The 26,413-nt window shown below is 40.9% G+C and overlaps 1 protein-coding gene across 1 annotated transcript in view; it reads right to left on the reverse strand.

Moving 5' to 3' along the window:
- The window catches only part of Gucy2f (guanylate cyclase 2F), a 97,835-nt gene extending 74,031 nt beyond the window's left edge, over positions 1 to 23,804 (reverse strand). Inside the window, exons 1-3 of the mRNA NM_053831.2 lie at positions 23,634 to 23,804; positions 15,874 to 16,689; positions 7,064 to 7,365 (exon numbers count right to left, since the gene is read on the reverse strand). Coding sequence (NP_446283.1) covers positions 7,064 to 7,365; positions 15,874 to 16,603 — 1,032 coding nt within the window. The 5' untranslated portion in view covers positions 16,604 to 16,689; positions 23,634 to 23,804. The remainder of the gene's footprint in view (positions 1 to 7,063; positions 7,366 to 15,873; positions 16,690 to 23,633) is intronic.
- Between the last annotated feature and the right edge of the window lie 2,609 nt (positions 23,805 to 26,413).

The raw sequence follows: 26,413 nt of genomic DNA on the forward strand, positions 1-26,413 counted from the left end.
CTTGGCCTTTGATGCCATGCTATGTGCCTGGTCTCATTGCACCTTGTTGTGCTGTGATTGGTTGATGTCCCTAGCAGATTTACTATTTTCTGAGAGGAAGAGGAGAGGGGTGGACCTAGGGGATAAAGGAGATGAAGGGGAAAGAAAGGGGGTGGGGAGGAAATATGAAATATTTGAAAATATATGAAAAAAAGAATAAAAGACATAATAGGAAGAAAAAAAAAACACTGATGGGTGTAGCAGCCACTAATAGAACTAAGAAAATCAGAAGTCCACAGCCATCCTCCTTTGTCACATGATAAATGGACTCATGAGACTGTCTACAAAAAAAGAGAGAGGTGACGAGTAAAATATACTTGTATTTAACTAAATATATGAACATAAGATGGAGGATTGGAAGAAGGATAAGAGTGTTTTTAAAAAAAAAAAAGCCTAGCAGTCTTCCTCCACTGTAATAGGAATGCAACAAGTGACCCACGCTGAGAAATCAAGATAGATCAACGAGTATGGTAGAATAAAACAGGCATGGGAGACAGCTCTGCAGTTAAGAGATCACACTGCTGTTGATGACAATCTGAGATTGTTTTCAAGCACACATGTCAGGTAGCCTTAACTCCAGCCTAGAGCAACTCCCCTGCTCTGTATTCACAAGTCCATACCCACAAACACACAGACAGACATACACACACACACACACACACACACACACACACACACACACACACACACACACACACAGGGAGAACGAGGGACGGGTTATACAAGAATCAAGACCGCAGGCACATGATAGTGAATACGTCTGAAGGAGAAGATGAAATTTTAAGGTCTGTTTTTTATTGTTGGTGTGAACATTTCAGCATCTCCCTACTTTGAAATCTATGTGCTCTCATCTCTTTCATAATTTACTTGCTTAGTTTTACTTTTATATTTTGCCTTTTAAATAAATTAAGTGTACTTGAAGTCTTTGATGGAGGTAATGAAGCCTATGTAGAGAAATTTCAATTCCATTGAAAGTTATTAGCAAAAGAATTTTAAGGGTGTATCTATTTGATTTAGGTGTGTGTGTAACCCTTCATGAGTAAACATGTGCCACATGTGTGCAGGAACCACAGAGGCCGAAAGAAGTGTCATATTCCATGGAACCAGAGTTGTAGATAGTTGTGAGCCACCATGGGAAAGAAATCCAGGTTCTCTGCAAGTGAAGCAAGTGCTCTCACCACTAAACCTTCCTTCCAGACTCAATACCCCTACTTTTTAATCAATCACATTATTTTAAGTAGGAACTATCTTTAATACATTTGCAAACCCAGAACTCACTTGTTCCTCATTCACTCAGTTATTTTATCTCTCTCTACTCCTAGAATGTAAGCCTCATGCAGCATAACAGGAATAGCAATAGGTTAATAAATGTTTAACATTGATTCTACAGACACAACAAGAGCTTCATCTGCAGCATTTTCAAGTTCTAGTCATGTCAACGTTCTTTCCATACCTAATTTCAAGCTACCAAAATGGTGTCAGTAAACACTGAATTGGTAGCAGATACAGCATATTGGCTCTGGTGACTGGCTCCACCATACCACTGAGAGAAACTTTTCCTGTCGTGTTCCTTTTCCTCTCTCTGCACTTAATCACAGTGCTTAACACATGCTGACTCAATAAGCAGCAGTTTACCTGTTCACTGAAACGGAATAAACAACAACAGCACAGAGCCTGGCCGATACCCATCCAAAGAGAACAATACAAAAAAATAAAAAAAACCAAGAGCTAGTTCTTTGAGAAAATCAACAAGATAGACAAATCCTTAGCCAAACCCACTAAAGAGCACATAGACACTATTCACGTTAACAAAATCAGAAGTGAAAAGGGAAACATACCAACAGAACCTGAGGAAATTTTAAAAAATCATCAGATCCTACTACAAAAGCCTGCACTCTACAAAACTGGAAAATCTAGATGAAATGGATGATTTTCTACACAGATACCAGATACCAAAGTTAAATCAAAATCATGTAAAGTATGTAAACAGTCCCCCATGACCCCTAAAGAAGTGAAAATAGTCACCAAAAACCTCCCAAACAAAAAAGCCCAGGGCCAGGATAGCCAAAACAATTTTCACCAATAAAAGGACGTCAGGGGGAATCACTATCCCTGAACTCAAGCAGTATTACAGAGCAATAGTGATAAAAACTGCATGGTATTTGTACAGAGACAGACAGATAGACCAATGGAATAGAATTGAAGACCCAGAAATGAACCCACACACCTATGGTCATTTGATTTTTGACAAAGGAGCCAAAACCATCCAATGGAAAAAAGATAGCATTTTCAGCAAATGGTGCTGGTTCAACTGGAGGTCAACATGTAGAAGAATGCAGATCGATCCATCCTTATCACCCTGTACAAAGCTTAAGTCCAAGTGGATCAAGGACCTCCACATCAAACCAGACACGCTGAATCTAATAGAAGAGAAAGTGGGAAAGAGCCTCAAATTAATTGGCACTGGGTGAGGATAGGGGGTATTTCCTAAGCAGAACTCCAACGGCTCAGCATCTAAGATAAAAAACAATTGATAAATGGGACCCCATGAAACTGAAAGGCAAAAGACACAGTCAATAGGACAAATTCAAATTGGCAACCGACAGATTAGGAAAAACTCTTCACTAACCCTACATCTGACAGAGGACTAATACCCAAAATATATAAATAACTCAAGAAGTTAGCCTCCAAAAAAAAAAAAAAAAAAAAAAAACCTCAAATAACCCAATTAAAATGGGATACAGAGTTAAACAGAGAACCCACAACAGAAAAATCTAGAATGGCTGAGAACCATCTCATGGGGGGACACCAAGGCCTGACACTATTACTGATGTTATTATGTGCTTACAGACAGGAGCGTGGCATGGCTGTCCTCTGAGAGGCCCTACCAGCAGCTGACTGAGACAGAAGTCTTTTCACAACATTGGACTGAAGTCAGGGACCCTTATGGTTGCATTAGGGGAAGGATTGAAGAGGCTGAAAGGAAGAGCAACCCCGTAGGAAGACCAGCAATCTCAATTAACCCAGACAGCAGGAGCTCCCAGAGACTGAGCCTCTAACAAGGAGCACCCAGGGGCCAGTCCAAGGCCTCAGGCACTTATGTAGCAGAGGTCTACCGGTCTGGCCTCAGTGGGAGACAGCGTGCTTAACCCTGCAGAGACTGGAGGCCCCAGGGAAGGGGGAAGCCAGGTGGATGGGGAGCACCCTCTCGGCGGCAAGAGGGAGGAGGAGTGGGATGAGGAACTGTGGGAGGGGGAACTTAGGGGTAGGCAATGACCAGAATGTAAACAAATAAAATAATTTTTCAAAACATAAGCACAGAGATAGACCAACATTGAAATGAATAAAATAATTTAAAAAAAAGTAAGCACAGAGGTCGACCACCATTGGAATGAATAAAATAATTAAAAAAAAAATAAACACAGAGATAGACCAACATTGAAATGAATAAAATAATTTTTAAAAAGCAAGCACAGAGATAGGTCAACATCGAATGCATGCAATTTTTTAGTCTGCAAAAACTGACTTAAAATTCCCCAAGCCGAAGAAAGTCAAAGGCTAGATTTTGTGAGAGCAGAAAAGACACTGTCTGGGAAGTGGGGTGTAAAAACAATGAATAGGAGGGGTAAGAAAAAACAAGGGAGAGGATTGCTCCAAGCAATTATATACTTGCATGTAAAGAACCTTATGCAACCTGATCAGACAAAACTTACATTACATTGTCAAAAGGTAAAAGCTTTCCAAATTTGAAACAAAGAAAATATTAATAGCTGAAGTCGGACTGGTACTGGGTCACCATCAATCTACAATGGCACACTGGCCTCAAGGGGGGAAAAATAGGGAAGATAAGAGTGAGCCAAGCATTCAGCTATTCAGTTTATGCATGCTACTTTGTTTAATCACCACAAGAATCCCAAGAGATAGGCCTCCCCATTCTACAGATGGGAAAACAGAGTCATCAATTGCAAGCAACGTTCCCAAGATAGGAAGGAAGAGATCTGGTTTTGATGTTTTTATTTTTGCTTGCTTTTAACTGACACATTATGACACAAAATTATGCATGAACATGTGATGCTTTTATACATGTTTACCTCTATAATGTAATCATTGTAACATCAGATAACTAACACATATAAGCTATCATTCGATAATGAAAATATTCTTAAAAAATCTTTTCTTCTACCTTTTGAGAAACATGCTAGAATATCTTATCTATAGTCACCTATTATGCAACTTCTTACTTCTATCTTGCTGTAACTGAGTCTTCATTGATCCACCTTCCCCGGAGAGCTGGGATTTAGACCCAAGTTTGTTTAGCTTCTCATTATAATCTCTTCCTGCTATACCAGCTACCTTCAAAACTACCCTTTTAAAAGAGTTATGTTTTAAATGGGAGTTTTGCTTAGAAGAGACAGGAGGCTAATTATCTAACCTCCTATCATTCTTTACATCCTTTAGTTATACAGTTTAGCCTAGGTACCTGAAAAGTGGGAGTAGAAATGCATCCAAGAAGCCTTTAAAAAATAAGCTCTGTATTCTTTGTTGTAGCTCTCTATTTCCTTGTCTAAAGCAGAATGCAGGCTGCCTAGCAACCAAGCTAATGGTGTCTCTTTTTTGCCTTAATTATCTTATGTTTTGTACAAGCTCAAAGGGATTGAATCAAATATCTAGAGTGCAAGGTCTGAGTTTTTATATCAATATATGTGTTCATACATATGCATAGCACACACACACACACACACACACACACACACACACACACTCCTCTTCTTCCCTAAATCCAATAATCATAGGAAAAAAAGATGAGTTTTCAGACTATATTTATATGATGCTGTGTATCATTGGCTTAAATGGCACAAAAATTAACAACCTAGTCATTTGTGAATGTCTGGTCTGACCAACAAGTCTTATTAATCTGAGAGAGTCCTGTGGACAGTTGCTTTACAGGTGTGCGTGTGCGTGTGTGTGTGTGTGTGTGTGTGTGTGTCTGTCTGTCTGTCTATCTGTCTGTCTGTCTTTGTCTCTGTCTCTGTCTCTGTCTCTGTCTCTGTCTCTATGTGTCTGTGTGTCTGTATATCCCCTAAGAGATTTCTAATCGACGTATCAGCAGTGATGCAGAATAAATCCAATACTATCAGTATTTTTGTGAGTCAGTTTTCTTAAAAGAAAACCAATTTGAGAAATCTTTGCTATCAAGGCAGGAAACCATATGCAATCCTAAATTTGATCTGAATCACTTATTCATAGAAGAACAAGCAACTGGACAAATAAAAGCTGGAATGAAAGCATGCCATTGGAGAATGTAGCCATTAGGCACAATCCCCCTTCTTCTTTGCTAGCTGAATTTAGCTTAGTTCATAGTCTGCCAGCATCTATAGACTAAATCACAGTGGTCTCATTCCTCTCTCCAGATTATCGATCAAGGCATGGGAAAGAGACACAATTGTAACAAAGAAGGTGTGGGGGAAAGTCTACATGAGTAACTTCTGAGAAAATTTTCCCAATCTTGAACACATTACAAGAAAGGAACATTTCTGTTTGGCATTTCTGAATATCCATACTTGTGTACAATGTCCAGAAATGGGGCAGTCATTCGGGTACCATAAGGAAAACCAGTTTATGAGTGAAAACAAAACTATCATGACATGACTTGAGAAGGGTAACAGTGAAAACAAGCTGATTCTTGGATGACTTTATAGATTTCCTGGGGTGACCACCCCCAGAGCTCTCTGTTTTACATTTTGCAAAATTAATAATTATTTAGTACAATGTTTGTGGGGCCCTCTGTAATTAATAGTGAGAATTAATAGAACTAATATTAGTAAATTCTTGTACTTTGAAATATATTCACATGCCATTCTAGCTACTTTTATAAATGCATACTGTGTGCATATAACGTATAATCTATAGAAGCTACCATATGAGCTGGAAATGGGTACACACAATTGGAATTCTAACACTTGGGAAGTAGAGGCAAGAGGATTGCAAGTTCCACGCCTATGCCCGGTAGAGCAAGACCTTGCCCAACAAGAAAGGGAGGGGGGGTTGGGGATTTAGCTCAGTGGTAGAGCGTTTGCCTAGCAAGCACAAGGCCCTGGGTTCGGTCCACAGCTCCGGAAAAAAGAAAAAGAAAGGGAGGGGGGCAGAGAGAGACAGAGACACAGCGAGGAAAGCAGGCAAGGAAGCAGGCAGGCAGGCAGATGGGAAGGAAGGAAGGAAAGAAGGAAGACAGGCGAAAAAAGGGAGGGAAGAAGAGAGGAAGAAATTGAGGAAGAGAGAGAAAAAGAATGGGGGGAAGAAAAGCAGGCAGGGAGGAAGGAGGGTAAGAAGGAAGGAAGAGACACAGGGAATGTGGAATAGAGGGAAGAAGGGAGAAATGGCAGAAAGGAGAAGGAAGAATGGAGAAGGGAGAAAGGGAGAGAGGGAGCTTGCATGTATATTTCTCTAATGTAAGCAGCTCCTTTGCCTTCCTGTCTTCCCCTCACTCTTCTGAGTGTAGTCCTTAAGTGACATGAACCTTCACACACACACACACACACACACACACACACACACACACACACACACACACACACTCACTCCTAAATATACCCTGCTCAGTTTGTATAATGTTATTTGTATGTATGTTTACAGGGAGGGCCATTTGGCCCTAGACAATGGATTGGTGTGCTTACTGGGGAAGACCATCTCTCCCACTCCCAGGTTTCCCCAGTTGTCCACAGTTATAGCCCACAGTTATATCCCACTGTCACAATTTGGTGAATTGGTTCCAAACTTGGGTCACAAAAAAAGACCTCTATTTTATTAGTTTCCATTGAACAGCCCCACCACATGCTGAATGCTTTTCTTTCCTTCTTTCTAGTCACCAGAGAGAAGAGAAAGCCAGCAGAACTGGGGAAAATGTTGGCAGCTATTCATCTGACAGGGAATTAATCCTCAGAATATTTGGTAAAGGAAAAAAGCCATTTGTTTTCCCTTTTTTTATGTTCTCAGTTTATGACACAATTTGTGTGTCTGCACTTACTTGGTGTGAGTCAAGCTTCTCAGGAATCTCTCCACCGGCTGCTGCTTCTGTAAAGGCTTCATAGAAGGTCTTTTCATGGGACTCCACTGTAATAGTCAACACAGCATCATAGGCTTCCCGGAGCTTTTGATTGTTCCTCAGGACCTGGTAGGGGCTGTGCTTATAAGGTAAACTGTAGAGCAGTACATCATAGGGGACAAAGACGTAAGTCCCATCCGTCATTTTCAGATCATGAGCCAATTCCAAGAAGTGTGTCTGAGTCTCTCCCCCAATCAAGGCTGAATGCATACACATGATGATTACTGAAACAGGGGGGAGGGGGGTTATGGTAGTAAAACATAGAATCAGAAACCAAACAGGAAAAAGAAAGAAATGTGCTCTAACCAATCATTTAGAAATTATTTCTTTCCTATTCCCACAGGATGGGAAAGATACTAAGGTCCTAAGTTGAGTCTGGGTCATATGTGGAACTCTCTAAGTTGTATATAGAGGGAAGAAAGACAGAAGGAGAGCCTAATCCTCAACAGGAATAATAGTATAAGTTGGGGACAGCAAACACAGAGGCCTTGAGGTTGAAAGGTCTATTAAGTTTATATCCTGATAGCACGAGGTATTAGCTGTATACTTCTGGGAAAATGACTTGTCCTCACTGTGCCTCCAGATGTCAATAATTCATGGAGAGGTAGTGATAATTCAAGGAGAAAATTCATATGATGAGTACATAGCACTAGATGGATAGTATCTACTCTCGTGTAAGAAGGCCCACAGCCACTATTGCTTTCTTGCTGTCCACTCATTACAAATGTGCACTCCAGTGTATTTTGACTAATGTTCCTCACTCTTACCAAAGCCATTATAGAAAATGAATGGCACTAACCCATACTCATCTATAAATGGTACTAAAACTGTGGATGATATGCTCAACTTTTTCAATCTTACTTCCCTATAATTGGAATTATTTTGCACTCAATTTAATTCTTCCCAAACTTATGAAACTATGTTGTTTGGCAAGGCTATGCTAGAATAGACTGGATTAGAGTAGGCCACGGTTGAAGAATGGCGGCTAGATCATGAGACTGAAAGTCTTATATCCAATTTTGTCCTTGGCATGCTAAATGAGTTTAGTTTAAGCCCACTTGTGCTTCAGTGCCCACATCTTTAAAATGCAGATTCCAATGCATTTCACAGGTACATTGAGTAGTTTAATTAGATAATGCCTGGCAAGCATTCTGAGCTCCTTGAAGAAAAGCAAAAGTCCTATCACCACTGGTAAATATTAATTATACATGCTTCCATGAAACCTTTAATCTCAGGAGCTAAGTGTGCTTAACTACATTCAATGACTTGTCTTTGGCATTACTGTATTGCTTCATGTGTTTTCCAAAGCTTTCTTTACACTTTTTAAAGACTCCTAGAAAGTTTGGATTTGGAATGAGAGCTACCACCTCTCAATTTTTAATGCACCAAGTAACTTTCAACATGGATTTTAAAGACACACACACACACACACACACACACACACACACACAAAATACACATACAATCCAGGCAAATTTGAGTTCTTAAATGACCATTGCTTCCTACAAAACAAATACCTTAAGAGGACCTACATGTATTCAGATGCTCACACCTTCCTTTGAACTCTCCAAAGAGATGTATCTTTGGAGCTGTGTCTTGAGCCACACAAAGAATTCTGAGATCACACACTGTAGAAATGGGGAAATGCGGTACCAGAGATGTTTGGCAATGCAAGAGTTGGACTTGGGAAGAAAAATTAAAACTAGCATCACCCTTTCTGCTTGACCACACCATCAAACATGAATTCATTTGACCCAATCGGTCAAGTCACAGGTCCATTGGGGTTGGTAGGATATGAACTTTCTTTAGTTAGTTGGCTAGTTCGTGAGTATTCTTGGCAAGAAAGTCAGTTGGCATTTCTCCAGCAAAGGCAGTGATAAACTGACTTGATCAAGGTTACCCAAACATTTAATTCCCTTAAGGGATATTGAAATTACTGCATGGAAAACATGAAATAGAACAAAGTACTTTGTGTTTGTTAAGATACAAATATTTCAGTGCATGAGAGGGAACTATTATGGTTTGCCATCCAGACACACACTTAGGACTGACACACGTTCCCCCTAGCTGCCGAGAATGTCAGTATGTAAGAGCTAATGCTTCACAAATAATTAACCTCAGCTGAAAAGAGCCACCTCTCACAAGGTCACATGCCTTCAGCAGGGAACTGAAGCTGGCTGGGGTTGACTTACACTGAATCTATGGTTACATTTTCAGGACATCTGTAATCCAGTAAACAACATGTTATTAGCTTGAAATTGGCCATGGTGATGGTGATTTACTCTATGGAAATCAGCAAACTACAAATCAGGGCTTTTGCACTCCCGGGAAGGTGCTTGCTAAAACAATTATTAGCACATTATACCCTTTCTTTGTGTAGGCCTACACAATGAGCTGTCTGCACATAGTGGTGGAGAGCTGCAGCCTCTTTATCTCAATTCTGGTTGTTCCAGCTCCAGAGTACCCTTATGGATTGGATTTAGCCTTTTTTGTTTTGTTCTTTTTACTTACTTCTCTGCTTTCTCTCCCTCATGAGTGTTATACTTGAAAACACTCACCAATAAAGTTCCTGGACTCAAAGATACATCTAGCACCAATTTGAAGTTACAACTATACCCTAAACTGGCTTCTACCATGATACCCACTGTATTTCTTGCTCTAATTTGTATATGACAGCATCTTCTATGAAACTGTAGACTTCTTAAGGTCAGAGACTGTGTCCTATTTACCTTTTATCCTGATACACATGAAATAAACACACACACACACACACACACACACACACACACACACAAATCATTGTTTAGATGGATGTCTGCATGCTAGCAAATTCCTAGGAAGAAATAACCTGCATTCAAACATTTTTTTAAATGTTCTATGAAGTATATAAGAGACATGGGCACATTTATACTGTCAGAAAAACAGAACAATTGGAAGATATATGCCTACATGAGTAGAGACTAGCAAGCTTATACATAATACTGAGTACCATTATCTTACCCCTCAATCTGAATCTCTTTTTTTTTCTCGTTGGCACATATGAATGACCTTTTTAACCAAATTTCCAAAACTAGAAAGACAACTTAAAAGTATCCAGCCCAAGCTTCCCCTTTCATTTTCGGATAAAAAAAAAAAAAAGAAACGTTGAAATTGAATGATCTCTGGCCTCTATTTTTGCAAGGCAAGAACTTGTCATTGGACACAATTAAAGTAGAAAGCATAAACACTGAATTCAAACAACAGCATCTTAATTTAATAGATTGAGTGCTTCATGCCCAGGGATTTATGGATGCATCTGTTCTACAAGATGGTTTTTACTAAATAGCTTTATTATCTCAAAATTACATTCATTAAAATGGGACTTGACCTCTAAGTTGTTGTCAGGAAAGGATTAGTATACAGAAAAGTTAAATCCTAGACAAGGTTTAGGTCAACAGGTGGTCATCAAATAATATTAATTTGTAAGTTTCCATCTTGATTGTTAACAGTCAAGACATGTTATAGCCAAAACAAGGACCTGAAAATACATCCTGTGGAGATCATATCTTACAAGGATGAGTCAAGCACTTTCTCTGGTATATGCACAACTCCACTTGAGCTGCCGGAAGCCATGCCTTCAGACTGTGGGGCTCTCCATGCAAAACTCTGTAGGAACCTCCCTCCCCTCAGTATTCCTCGAAAGGAATGTCATGAATGAAAGCCTGGGTCCTCTACTCTTCTTTTTCTCTTCCTACACTATTTCCTCGAGGTAGATGATTTATATTCTTCAAAGGACAAAAGTTGTCAGACAGTGTTCTGCACTCCTGTGATGCCAGCACTAGTAAGAAGGTCATGATGTGGTATCACAGTGCACAGGCTGAACTATAACAAGTTCAAGGTCAGCCAGAGGCACAGGAATACACTGTCCAAAAAAAACCCTCATTTTTTGTCCTCTACCTGCATTTTTGACTTTTTTGTGCCATTTTCTTCCACTGACATTCATCTTAGCCTGTTTCAGTTTAATGATTTGTAAAGACTGACTAGAGGGAGGGAAGAGTATAGGAGGGAAGAAATATAGACAACATAGATGTAATGTTCATAAAAGCAGGCAGTCTTCTTGCCAATTATATTTCTGTACATTTACATTTATCTATAGCAAATTTTATATAAAAATCTCTATCAGGATTAACACCATTCACCACAGTCTTACCAGTCTCACTGTTATTAGTGTTGGAGATGGGACTTAAACCTTGCACACTTGAGGATACTTAAAATAATTCATCAGCGGCCCTTTAAATTAAGAAAGAAAATCAGAAGTGCCGAATTATACGTGATCAAGAAAACACAGACTCTCCAGTGTGTGTGTTTTAGGAGCATATCTCAAGCAGAGATGAAGCAGTAAAGTCCTTTCCTAGGTCAGTTATCAAAGTATATAGTCCGTGGGCAACCAGGGTGAGCATCACTTAGGAACTTACTAGGAACTTTCCCCAGCCTCTCCGAGTCAGACGCTTTGGAGAAAAGAACTCAGCAAAGTGTTTGAAAAAGCCTCCCCCCCCCCCCCGGGAAATTCTGATGCTCACTTAGATTTGAGAGCCACTACATCAGATAAACCTGAAGGCATATCTCTTTGCTTTCCCATCCACTAGCTGTATGATGTCTGGCAAGTTCTTTAACCTTGCTGCCTCAGAAGTCTTATGCATAAAACTGGGAAACAGTAATTGGCCTTATTTTATAGGGACGTTGGAAGAACTGAATGAAAAGTCCTTTCCAAATGCCTAGGATATAATAAACTCTCGATAAATATTAGGTATTATCAATTATTCTTTCATGTGGAGGAATGTAATCAATGGAAAGAAGCCAGTCAGGCCCCCTGGCCATAAAGAAAGAAAACTGTATCTAATTTGGGGAGAACAAGAGAAGGGCATTTTGACTGGCACAATAAAGCAATTCCAATTTGGAAGGATTTAAAGGAAACTCCAATTGGTGGACAACCAGGTAAGCTTAACTTGAAAGGACTTCAAAATAAGAAGACGGGAGGAATTGAAATGGTCATTTGAAAAGGCCTCTGAAGAGCAAGAGGTAAGGCTTCCTGCTGGCCTTTGTAGGAATGGGAAAGGGAACCCCTCCTGGGTGGACGCAATCCCTCAGGTGCTTTGCCTTGGGGAGTGAATGCTCCTTTGTGTCAAGGGACAAAAACCTCCAGCAGGGCTCATGGGTAGAGGAGCAGAGAGTGGATGGAATTGTGGGCCCCCTTATCCACTCAGTTAGGTTTCCCAGGCACAGGGCAAAACCTACATAATCCTACACAGGATTTCTGACTGCAAATTGAGGTCTTTGTCTTTGATCAATACCTCCACTTGACTTTGTTGGAAATAAAGATAATTGGCAATCACTTCCAAGATTTAAAAGAAATGGCTTGCTAACCTTGGGAAGGCTGAATCCCCTACTCTGAGGCTGCATCGCCCCTGTTATTTGATACCAATAATGCCTACACCTATCTACTTGTTCTTGTGAGCCTCACAGATACTGTAAACTTTGAAGATGAAAACAACTATCTCCTGGAAAATACTGACAAGCGAATTGGTCAATGTGTACATACCTTGTAAACTGTAGAATGCAGTTCAGATGTGAGGTAGAATGAATTGTGGTTGCTTTTATTGTCTCTGTGACCCAACATCTAAGGAAACCTCTACAGCTTTCCCTTCCAAAAGTATTTAGCTTTATCATTACACCATTGTTTAATTAACCATTGCCTTTGTACTGTGCAAACATGATTCAGATTTGTTTCTCAGAAAAACACTCCTTCTAACTCCAATAAAGGACCAACAATATGGCCTAACTGGAAACATTAATTTGTAAGGAACAGAAATAGTACATGCAGCAGTGCCCGATCTTCTCTTCCTTCTATCCCTATTGCCCCCAGTACCCACCACTGGATACCACTGTCATATAGAAATGTCATCACTTGATTGAGAAGCTAATTAAAAAAAAAATGGTGCCAAGTACCACAAGAGTAACAGAACTGTGCTGTTTTCTCGGGTTTTGTTTTTTTACTTTTTTTTTTAATGGAGTGTGCTGGATGTCTCTACAGTTTTGTTCAGATGACTGCAGAACCTGGAAAAGCTGTTGCTGCTGTTGATGCATAACACACTGCTATTATTGGTCTTTTTATATAAATATAAATATATATATACAGATATATAATTTGAATTTTTTGAAACTTTACCTGTGCTGTCAACTTTCGAAAAAAGTATCCCCGTTTACTGTGTTGAGTTGGCACTGTACAGAAATTAACAGCCATATTGGTCTAGAAATGTTGAACTTAAGTTTTTTCCATTTGTACAGGGGTAACACACTGTATTAAATATGTAAGGTCTTAAAAAAAAAAAGAAATGTCATCACTGTTAATGTGATACAGCCTTACAACTATTACCAGGTCTCTTCAAAGGAATGGGTCTCTTCTCGCTGTATTCAGAGCTACAAAGTATTTTCCTAGGAAAACTCCTTATTATTGAGTCCCTTTATCGTCCTGTAAAGAACCTAGGTTACAGTGTTGGGAGCTCTTGGTTTCAAGGCATAACAAGACCTCTTTGCATTGACCCAAAGATTGATTTTCTCAAACTCTCACTTCTCTTTTCCAACTCCTACTACCATATCTCACCCACTGGTTAGGACAGACTAAAATCTAGTGTACTTAATTGTACCAGTTGCAGGAACCCCGTACTCCTTTGCTCGCTCTACACAGAAATAACACGACCTCACACTCAGTCTACAACCCAGCCTACAACTCAATTTCTCTGTTTCCATACCTCATCATATTGTGACTCACTTGAGTTGGCTTATGTTTGTCAGAAATAGAGAAATAGTATTCCTGGAGCATACTGATTTATCGTCACCTCCAACACTGTCTCTTTCAGAGTCTCCTTCCTCCACCTGCTTCTGCCACCCTTACACAGGCGCTTCCACTGCTCCTTAAACAGTCTCTGTTGGGTTCCCCGTTCGTTCCCATGAATGGGCTAACACATATCATCATCAAAAAATACATTCTGACCAAACGAAGTCTTATTAAGGCAAAGATGACAGTCACTTCAAACGAGGAACACTCATTTGAAGAACTTAGTATTTAGAATGAGTGGGATATGAGCCTTATAAGAGACACAGGTCTTCATGAATCTCTGACATAAAATACTGACACTAAGTATGTTGTTTTGTTTCTAACATAGCTCCTCTCTGGAAATGTTTTCTTACATTTAAAAAATAGTAATTCTATCCTAGTAAGAGCACCAGTGGAAGGGGAAGCCCTGGGTCCTGCTAAGACTGAACCCCCAGTGAACTAGACTGTTGGGGGGAGGGCGGCAATGGGGGGAGGGTTGGGAGGGGAACACCCATAAGGAAGGGGAGGGGGGAGGGGGATGTTTGCCCGGAAACCGGGAAAGGGAATAACACTCGAAATGTATATAAGAAATACTCAAGTTAATAAAAAAAAACTTTGTAGACAATAAACAGCTAATATATATAAAAAAATAGTAATTCTGTGCTCAACAGGTTCTAAGTTCTGCTATGAAATAATCAGAGCCACGCTGATTGCCTCGGACGGAAGGTCTTACAGACTGGAGCTTGCAGACTCTAGGACTACTGTAGCTCCTGGAACATAGACCTCTGCCTTCCATCTTCCTTCAGTGATCATAATTAAGGTGCAATACTGGAGACACTTGAAATTTAAAATGGATTCTGGCTATAGGCCAGACCTAAGATGGACCAGTTTCTAGCAAGACCATTGCTATGTTAAGGAAATGACTGGGACCAGGACTAATCCTAGAAGCCATCAGTTTGACTAGTGGGTTCTGAGCTACAGGTCCTATCATGGTGAAGGGGTTAGAGTTTGGCATGAGCATCATCATTCCCATATATCACTGCCACTTCCAGTGGAAGGTAAAGAGGAAATTTCTTTTAAAAAACCAAATAGTATATAGAAGAAAAAATTTAAAACCAAGTGTCAGAAATGTAAGAGAAAAAACTCTGATTCTAGAGAACTAGGAAGGTTCCCTCCCCAAATTAACTCAAATCCTGTTGGTAATTGAAGCTTCCGTGAGTCAATTCCCCTGGGGCACATTTTGCCTGCCTATTGCCTCTGGGAAAATTATTTCCAAGCATAAAGCTTCCCTTGAAACAAGAGGCGAGCGAACACAAAGCATGCTTTGCTCTGCTTTCATTTGCCACCTAAGTGCCCTCCATACCAATGAGCTGCATTCTGCAGGGAGAAGTGCCTGCTTTATTAGGAAGGAGAGAGAAGGACAGGGGTGATGACAAAATGGTACTGGGCACCCATGAAGGAGCTACTCAGAAGGTACATCTCCACTCGATGAGAAAAGAAACCAGAACATAAAATAACCAAACAAAAATGAGACAAAACTTTCGGAGGGCATTGCTGTGGTTAGTCTGAAACTGCTGTGGTCCTCGGGACAAAGACAGGATGTGCCTACAGGACTCTTGATGTCGTTCTTCCATACCAGCCACTGCAATCAAGTGCTGGCCCATTTGACCATAGAGTTCTTGAAATCTCTATTAAGTCCCTAAGTTTGGCTCTGTTGAAGCCACAGTCTTGGGGTCTGATTATGGGTGAAAGAAGGCATATGCATAAAGAACGAGGGGATAAGGTGTTGGCCTAGGGTATGGAGGCAGAAAAGCTTTCAGAGATTGTCATGCTTTTAACCAAAACCACATTTAAACCTTAGCCAGGAGCGAGCACTCACTGCGAATTCTGTCTGCCTGGCGAATCTGCTGCAGAGCTTTCTGAATGCTACGGCTGTCTTGTCCCGAGGTCAGGACGACCCCTACAGGTAGGCCGTGGCTCCGAAGAGCACTTGAGACTTGATTGGCTGTATGCACCCAAATGTCTTCATCTGAGGAAATGACCCCAGCATGAGCCCACTGGAAATACTTCATGACGGTTACAAGCACCCGGATAGGAGAAGGAAGTGTCCGAGAAAAAGTCGGGTAGCTATGTTTGTTATCTAATTCATGATTCACACAAGCCCAAGAGAAAATCCCTTTGTCCCAGCTGTTTCCCAGGAGTGAGGCTGCCTCACAGTAGCCAGGGTTGGCAGGCCCAACAAATCCTGAGGCCATCTGCTGGTGGGAAATAAAACTGGTGAGGGCCTTTGAAGTCTGGCAATCTTCGTTAAGAATCACATATTCGAAGGAGTAACTTCTGTCAAATGACATGTCCCGGCTGATTCGTTCAATTGCTAAAGCGGCAGCAACCTCAGGCAGGGCCTTGGAAAAGAACGGATCACATGTCCAGGGACCTATGACCCCTATCTTGTAGGGGAGTGCTTGCCCCCACCATATGAGAGGTAATAGGGCCAGGAGGCACAAGTATCTCAGGAACTTGGAGGAAGTGAGGCCATGCTGTCCTGACAGTCTGCTGGAAATGGCAAACCAGGACAGAAGGCGAGAAAAAGGCCAGGGTCCGAGGAACATAGCCTTGCTGCCCTTCAGCAAGTTAGTGATGAGATACTGGAGGATTACTCTGCCCTCTGGACATGAACAGTGGTGTTTCTGAGTGCCTGTCAAGCAGAGGGAAATATATGTTACTCTATTTCTGAAGTTTCTAGGGCAAAAAAAAAAAAATCACTTTTGAAACAATGCAGCCTCCCAAGGTGAAACTTTCTGTTCCCCACCCCAACCAAAACATTTCCTCATCTGGTCCTCCTTACCTCATAGTAGATGGCAACATCTCCTTCCACTGTTTATTCACTTGCTTCAGTCAAAAACTGTAGTATTATGGAGGTTCCTCGTTTGCTACCCCTCCATATTCAATCCATCACCAAGTCCGGTGGATTCAACATTAATAAGATTTATCTACCTCACACTTTTGTAACAATTACAAGGGGTGACATATGGGAAGTGCTTATAACATGGCCTGAATAATCATCAGAATTAAACTTGGTGTATTATTATACACATGATGGTTTACAAGACGTCCATTTACCCCCACACTGCCTTCCTAGAGACAGACGGGTGAAAACAGATGGCAGCAGTGCAGAGAAGTGCTATTTGAGGTAGCTCGCACTGACAGGAGCAACTGGGTAGAGGGAACGTGAGGAAAGAAGAGAACAGGGAAAAGGGGTATCTCTGGGTGTTATAAAAGATATCTTCCTGTTTGAGACCTCTGCACTCTGCACTTAGAGCACTTCCTACTTTCAACCACAAGAAGGGAGGGAGCAAACAAGGGGAAAGTTAGAAGGCTTTCAGGGAGTTTCGTTTCCTTTTGTTTCTTACACTGTGTAGAATGCATCAGAGTTGAAAATATGTGAATTTAGCTGAGTGTAGTAGAGCATACCTTTAATCCTAACACTAAAGAAGCAGAAGCAGGAATTGCTCTGAGAGTTCAAGGCCAGCCTGGGCTGTTAACAGAGAAAACCCTGTCTGAAAATAAAACCAAAAACAGTGTACATTAGATTCCAGAGTTTCAAACTATTTCTTCTGCCGACCTTGATTTATGGAATCAATGAAAGCAAAGCCCAGATCACTAAGATCTGTATATCATGAGTTTTCAAGCTTCTGACATTGTATAAGACATTGTCATCTACAGCGTTCGTGCTCCAGAAATGTGTGATCCTGTTACCCACCCCCCAAATCACAAAATAATCTTATAACATTTTAATATGTGTATGACTTGTTCTATCTGGGCCAACCTCATAGCTGTCCCAGCTGTGTATGAGCCTGGCTAGTAGATCAGACATGGCTGCTATCTGCAATGTGGAGAATGGTCTGGAAGGGTGGCAAGACTTAAAAAAAAAAAGACAGTTTGCAAACACCCATACAAGACATAACAGGGGGGTTGGAGAAATGGCTCTGTGGTTAAGAGCATTGGATGCTCTTCCACAGGATCTGGGTTCAATTCCTAGCACCCACATAACAACTCACAACTGTCAATAACTCTAGTTCCAGGGAATCTGGCACCCTCTCACAGACATGCACGCAAGCAAAACACCAATGTGCTGAAGAATAAATAAATCTTTTTTAAAAAGAAAGAAAATGAATAAAAGAGATGTAACAGACCAAGAGCATAGGAGTGAAGATATAGAAGAATTAAGATGAATTTCTCCAGGATGAAAAATACCAAATCTCTGAGACTCCACAACACTTAAAAGACAATCAGAAAGGAAATAAGTCATAATGACTTACAAGCTCCTAAGGAAAAAAGAAAACCTTATTGTATACTCCAAGGATGATAAAACTTTGAGAACACAGATTATTTATCTGTATCACACCTCAGTAAAATCAAGTAAGTGAAAGATAGGGGCCTAGTAGACTTGCAGTCAGAAGAGTAGGGATGCAAGTTTGAGGACCACAATGAGGAAATAAAGAAGAATGAATGCATGACTTAAAGTCGGCAAGCATGGAGAATCCAAGAAAACAGATGCTAAAGATTCAGTCTTTGCCTCTACTCTCCCCCCATACCCTGCCCTTCTTTCTTCGTGCTCTGAGAAAGGTCGTATAGTTCTTCTGACACATGTCACATCATCTGACAGAGCTAAGATTTAGGAAATCTCATGCCTTCTGTGTGTAATTCCCTCTTCTCTCTTCCATTGTCTCCTTTCAGACTCTTTTGATGAACTCTCCCTTTAAGAACCAAGTGAAGTGTTTCCCATTGTGTGCTACCTTAGAAAACCCTCCCAGGTTGAATTCATTGCGCCCATGTTCATAACTTTGAGAGGAGGTATTACTCTCATTCTAAGCTTCTATATTTCTGGATGGATAAGGACACTGGACTGACTGAGTTCTCTGCACTCACAGAACTTCAAATGAAATAAGCCACGATAAGGGTGGTTGTATGGAGAAGAGGCCCTGCTTGACTAAGATTTCCTGTAGCCAAGTACCCAGCAAAGAAAATCAGATGAATGTGTGTGAAATGGAGAAACAACACATTCAAGTTAGTCCCAGGCCAGGAATACCTTAAATACCTCCAATTAATTTCTCGTTACTGTCGTCACAGCATTTAGGAAGCTAAGTTAAAAAGACTGAAGTAAGTTCAAGGATAGCCCAGTGTACAGACTGAGACCCTCAAAAGAAAATTAATTTCAAAAAACATATACATTCAAAAACATTAATTGCTCAGGAGAGGTGATAATGAGGAAAACCATTAGTAAACACTTAACTTGAATCAAATGTCAGAATAATGCCTTGGCCCTCCTCTGGGTTGATAATTAGCATAGGTGTACACTGATCATGTCAAACTATTTATTATTATTATTATTATTATTATTATTATTGTAATAAACTATAATTGTTTTCCTTGTGGTAGCCCCGTTGAATGTTATCCTGGCTCCGACACCTAATTTTGTGAGAAAGCCTAACTGTGGCACACCTGGTAGATCTTTAAGCATCAACAAGCTACTGTGGCTAACATTCATACACCAGTGAAAGTTGTTTTAAAGGACAGTGGTGGTAACTTGGGAAATTAGGAAGATCAAAAGTAACATACTGAAGACAGGGGTGTAAGCATTAGAAAGAGAAGCTTTAGGGGTAGAGAAAAGGTGCCTCTTGGATGGCTATATGTCTGAAGATCTCAGATTCATTGCTAGGCCCTGAAAGATAATATGCTTTAACCTCTCTTTCATTAAAAACAAAAAAACAAAAAAACAAAAAAAAAACAAAAAAAACCCACCTCGCATCTGGTCTGCGTGCTATGGTGGAAACATGCAGGTAAGACACAACCTAAAGTGGTGTGGCTACAAGCTGAGATCTGACAGACAGCCATGTGCCTCTCCTCCCACCTTCTTCTCCTTCCAAGGTTTTTCCATTTTACAGGACGGGTTCCTGTCTCAAGTACGTTTTGTGACAAAGATATTGGATTGCATACCCCTTAACTTACAGGTCCTTGCTCTTTCAACCCCCAGGAATGGACCGCAATGAACGCAATTCCTTGTGGTGAACTGGCCCTCATTTATAACAAGGCGAACTAAGCTGCTGTTATTCATAAGGAGCTTGTGCATTACAAACTTCATGGTGACGCATCATCACCAATGTACCACCAGTGTCATGGTGGAACTTTTAAGAGGTGAATGGGTCTTCAGGAGGGATTGATGGGTTTTGGAGTTACTTAGTGTTCCCATAGGGATGGATGAGTTCTTGAGAAAGTGAATATATTCTTATAAAGTGAGTCTGGTACCTCTTCCTAGTGTTTTATGCCATGCGATCTCTTATCTGTGCCCCCTCATTCAATGTCACCTGAAATATTACAGTGTAGGCCGAAGCCCATAGCCCACGCAGCTGCCACATCTTGAATTTCCTGATTCCAAAGCTGTGAGCTTAATAAACATCTCTCTTTGCAAAGGACTCAACCTCAAATATGTTGTCATAGCAACCCAAGGTGGACTACCAAGACAAACAATTGGTTCTTTTAACCCAAATACACCAATCTGATGAGTTCTGCTCCATAACCTGTATATTTAAATTAAAAATCAGCACCCCAAATAATAAAGGCTAACATTTACTGAGTTTTGAGTATGTGAGAAACAGTTAGCTATATCCTTTGCATGTAGTATCTTATTTTAATAGCAACTTAATTTAAAGACTTCATTTGAGCTTAGAGGCACCTGCTGTCATAATCAATTATAGATGGGGAGAGAGTACTGAGAGGACACCTTGCCTGAGGGTGCACCATGGTAGACTGAGGATTTACACCCCCGTTGATTAAGCACTGCGAAGGAAGGCTTACAGATATCCCCTAATCTATAAAATAATTGAGATCACCTCATTATACTTTCTCTCACACTCAAATTGAGTTTTATCGACTCATTTGTGGTTTAAGACTTCTTTAGTTTCCCCCACCCCCCTATGAAAGAATAGATTAGACCAAGAGGTATAGAAACAAAGCAAATTGGAAAAAGAAAATCACCATCGAAATGAAAGAAATCTGTGGTTTATGTTTAATCCTCTCCCTGAAACAACCTGACTTGAAGCACAGTGCTTCGGGAAGAAGTGGGGGTCACTAGTACCTCTACACTATATAGCAAGCCTACGTAGGTGTTCAGGGATGTCTTGGGAGAATATCTCTCACTGTTTCCGTTTCTTCATCTGCAAAATGTGGTTAAGTGGAATGCAATTCTTTGAAGAGAGCTAGCTAAATAAGTTATCATGCTCGGCACACAGCAGTCTTTTCATTACCCTGGTTCCTCTTTGCTGCTTGCCAAGTGGGCCATGCTGCCAGTCACAAGGCCAGGCCTCTGGATCCAGCTCTGCTAGTGACTCAGTACCATTCAACTGTCACCAAATTGCTTCCCTCTCCCCCCTAAACTGGACTTTGGGATCTTAAATAATCTTTTTTTCTCTGACATCCTGACTTCTCTGCTTCTTCCAGACACTGATTCCCAAGCATACCACAGTTAAAGTGCTTGATAAACCAGTCAACAACACTACCCACCCCCCACCCCCCACCCCCCATCCCCCACCCCCTACCCCCGTGAAAGGCCTTTTTCCTCAAAGAAAGCTTCTTCCTCATGTCACACACCCAACCTTTATCTACTGAGTGCAAACTGGCAGATCCAGTTTTTTAAATTTTGATTTATAATCCTTGATAGAAACCCTAATATGTGAAGCCTACTTTCTCTTTCAGTGTGAGTTATACTATGGCGACAGCCTGGATTTCTAAAGCTATCACTTACCATATTGCTCCTACACATCTGTTTAGAACCTGAGCACCTAGCACTGTGCCTGGGACATAGAAAATGCTCAATAAATACTTGTTGAGCAATTGGCAAAGAGGATTAAACAGCAGCCATGAGATGTTTTTACATTACTGTGTTCTTGAAACAGCTCTATTTTAGAACTTGGTAAATAGCTACCTTTGCAAAATAATCCAAAAACTTGCCCCCTTGTTTTTTTCTCATTTCTCTCTGGCTTCTCCATTAATAGAGAGAAAAGCAACTCTAGAGAAAACTGTCTTTAAATAATCTGCATGGATATGTAAAAGAATTAGAGGGGTTGGGGATTTAGCTCAGTGGTAGAGCGCTTGCCTAGGAAGCACAAGGCCCTGGGTTCGGTCCCCAGCTCCGAAAAAAAAGAACCAAAAAAAAAAAAAAAAGAATTAGAACATTTGATGGCTTCTCCTACCCTTCTCAAGTGAACAGTGTTTGAAAAAGTGGTGGAGGCATGTTCATGCCAACATTATTAGTATTAATTTGTAATACATTGCAGGTACGTGAAGAGCATTCACATTTTAAACAGGGAAATTCGAGCCTGTGGATCAAAGCCATTGGCTGTCCTCTCTGGTATAAGCCTGGCATTGTAATGATGTAATCCAGGTCAGTCTTCCTAATGCCTGCCCCATCTCAAGTTCTAAAACATTTGGTTTTCTTGAAGCATTTTTCAAAGTTTACATGCACATATAACATAGGCCCTTCCTCTAGCCATGGGTCAGAAAGTGTCCCTTGCCCATTGCTGCAGCCCTTTTCCTTCATGAACTGCAAAGTTAATGCTCTACCAAGCTGAAGATCTGCCCTCACATTCTTTCTGTATGTCATGCATTAAGCATGGCTGCTATTAATGCTAGGTCTCCCTGAAGAAGCAGAACTTTCTATGTTGTTTTAGTATTGCATTTTGTTTCCCCAACTCAAGATTTACAGAAGGAAATCTTACTCTTTAAAGGGGGGAATGCATAGAGGAACTAAAGGAGGGATGGAGATGGGGAAGTGAAAATAAGAAGAGGGAGGAATGAGGAAGTAAGAATGCCTTCACATGTTGATTTTGATTTAAAGACAAAGTATAAAATTCTTATATAAATGACCTCTGTTCCTCGCTTACAAAACAAGCCTGCTGTAGGGTTCCCTGGGGTTAATAGGAAGCCTAGACACAACCAAAAGGAAATCTGAAGTTAAGTAATTTTGGAACTAGAACACTACTGACCCAAAGTTCTGTGATTATTGTGTAAGTAACTCAGGTATGAAGATCTACACAAGGGTTCTGCTTCCACAGACAATGCTCAGAGCATGGGTAGCTTCCCCAACCTCTGGGCAGCCTGGCTTCGCAAGGACAGACACTGTTCTCTAAACATACACAAAGAAAAGCTAAGACGGATAGAACTGAGGGAAATGACTCCTTATCTTAGCTCGTCAAGCTGGGGACTTCTCTGGAAGATTGATCTGCGCAGTTACAGCCTGAATTAAGTTAACAGCTTGGCTAAGACAATGTCAGGAAGAAATAAAAGAGCCATGGGAGAAAGTAAATGAAAGCTTGGAGGAGAGTTTTTAAATCCAAATCTTGATTTAAACGTGTCTTGAACTAACCAGCTCCTCCTCTTACCCTCCCTCTCTCTTTCCTTCCCTCCCTCCCTCTCTCCCTCTCTCCTTTCTTCCTCCCTCCCTTTGCTTCCTTTCCTTTCTTCTTTTCACCACATATTGCAATAAATGTAACATATCTCAGGTAGTGTCTGAGCTCACAAGTGGACCGATTTTCTTTCCCCCATTACAAGCTTTCCCATAGACAAGAGTTATCAGCTACTTACCATGTAAATCACCATTCAATCATCTCCAGTGGACAGCCTGAACATGCAGATCTCAGGCACAGCTACTCCAATGCACCCATCTTTTGGGCTGTCATAATCCCACCAAGGACTCCAGTCTGTTGACAAATTCCATTGAAAGAGTAAATAATTGTGAGGCATTGTAAACCTTTAGAAAATCACTTGCGGTATCCCCTCACCAAGACCTGGATTAGGATTTAGAGTGACACTTGTAATCCTTTAAATTGATCCCACCTGTAGCCGAGTTAGAGCTGACCTAAATGCATTGACCCAGAGATTAACAATTTGAATCCTCTAGACATGTGCATCCTCCACAGACTACTGCCTTCTACCTTTCTAGCTAGGCTCACATAGCTTTGCAGTTTGCCTGTGTGTTCCTCCTCCCATCCCCCGTCTGTCTAATAACTACAAAGCCCCCTTTCTCCAGGAGAGCTCTAAATGCCAGAACATTTATCAGCTGTGATGCTGGTCTGAGATATGAGTGATGATCCAGGCTGAGTCCTGAAAATTTCAAAGGAGATGAAATTCCTCTCCCTCTTATAGCCCTCCCCCTTAAGGACCAGCACTTCCTTTCCCTGCAAGAAAGGCTTTCTAACTTTCCTGCACTCCGGCCCTCCCCCCCTCCCCCCCCACTTAGACTTTAGATCTGTGCTTTTCCCTGTCATCCCCCTCACCTTTCCCCAGATGCCTGCCACCATTCATTCAGGACTCTATTCTGCCATCCAGACTTTAAGAGTTGAGATATCAAGGAATAAAAATGACTTGTATTAAGTAAAGTTTACTACATGACAACCATTTTACAATAGCTTAATTCTGTTATAATTCACCTATCATATTTACTTCCCTGACACACATTAGAGGTTTTAAATATATCCACGAGATTGTACAATGATTACCATTCTTTCATCCCAGGACAATGTTCACTTTCTCTACAAGACTTGAGTAAAAGCAACTCAATCCCCTTTCTTCCCATGCCTAGGGAATTACTGATCTGCTTTCACTTTCTGTGGATTGCCTATCCTGTAGATTACATAGAAATAGAAGCATGCAGTATGTGGCCTTTTGAAACCACCTTGTTTCACTTAGCATTATAGTTCCAAGATTTATGCTTGTTCTATCATTCAGGAGTATTCCATTCCTTTTAACGATCAAATAATATTCCACTCACTTGGACATACCATATTTTGTTTACACTCTTTTGGACATACAACCATATGTTTCTTCGCACCCTCTTGGATGCACCGCATTTTGTTTGTTTACACCCTGTTAGACATACCACACATTTTACACCCACTTAGACATAACACATTTAGTTTACACCCTCCAGGACATACCACCTTTTACTTACCTTGGACATGCTACATTTACCATCAGATGATTGATATTTTGGTTGTTCCCACTCTTCAGTCATTATGAAATGTTCTATTTTATGTGAAATGGTTTTCTCTGGGGATCATGTGCTTTGGGCATAAATGTGGAGGTGTGTGTGCATATATTCAGAGACAAGAAGGTGTCTTCCCCAATCACTATCCACCTTGTTTTTTAATATGGGGTTTCTCACTAAAGCAGTCTTTGGCTAGAGTGGTAACCAGCAAGCCCAAGGGAGTCTCTTGTCCCCGTCTCAACATCACTGGGATTTCAGGAGCAAGCCACAGTGCTCCTCTTTTTTATGGGTGCATTAGGAGATAAACTCAGGTGTCCTTGCTTGCACAGCAAACATTTTATAAACTGACCCATCTCTGAAACTCGAATTTCATATACAAATTTTAGATGGGCAGAGACGTGGTACCTCACACCTTTCATTTCAGCTCTCAGGAGGTAGAGGCAGGTGGATCTCTGAATTTGAGGCCAGCCTGGTCTATAAAGTGAACCTCAGGACAGCTAAGGTCACACGGAGAGACCCTGTCTCTGAAAACAAAACAAAAGACCAAGTGGAAGTAGTATTTTCTTTTCTCTTGGGTATACACAGAGAGAAGTCCTAGGCACAGTCGCCTTGCATGTCTGCAGAGGGAGACCATTCTTTCCTTCACTCTAGATAAATTCAGGTGATTGAACTCTAGGCTTCTAGGGTTGCTTGGGGAGTCCCTTTATCTACTGAGACATCTAGCTGACTCCTATCGTCCTTTGTAATCATAACTACAAACAAAAGAAACTACAGTCTCTTTCCATTCAATGGTGTTTTTTCTACTAAACACTACTGAGAACTTCAAAGACATTTATCATGAAAAAGTAGCACAGGCTTTATATGACATTAGCCCACAACCCTCATATTCCTTTCATGACTGGGACGCAGGCTAGAGCGTGGGCTATAAAAATAGATTCCTATTGGCAAGCCCCTGATTAATCATTCAGAATGAAGCCTTCGATATGTTCTCTCATCAAGTCAGGAAATGGTGGGTTAACCTGGGAAAAATGTTGGGGAAAAATAAGTATGAATGAAGAGGAAAGCTACTAGACAAGATGTTAGACACCGCACATGTCCACAACCCCCTCTATTTCCAATGAGGGTATTTATTGGCAATTTTCAACCTTTAAAAATTGTTTCATGTGGCCCATACCACCGAAATTTTTTTCTTAAAATAGTTTTGAACAATCATTTAATATTTTTATGTGTATGGAAGTTTTGTCTACATGGTGTACAACATGTATGCAATACCCATGGAGGCCAGAAGAGGGTATCAGATTCCCTGAGGCTGGAGTTCAGATGGTCATGAGATGGCATGTGGGTGCTAGCAGTTGAACCCAGGTCCACCGGAAGAGCA

This window comes from Rattus norvegicus, chromosome X (genome assembly GCF_036323735.1).
Source record: "Rattus norvegicus strain BN/NHsdMcwi chromosome X, GRCr8, whole genome shotgun sequence".
NCBI classification, from domain to species: Eukaryota; Metazoa; Chordata; class Mammalia; order Rodentia; family Muridae; genus Rattus; species Rattus norvegicus.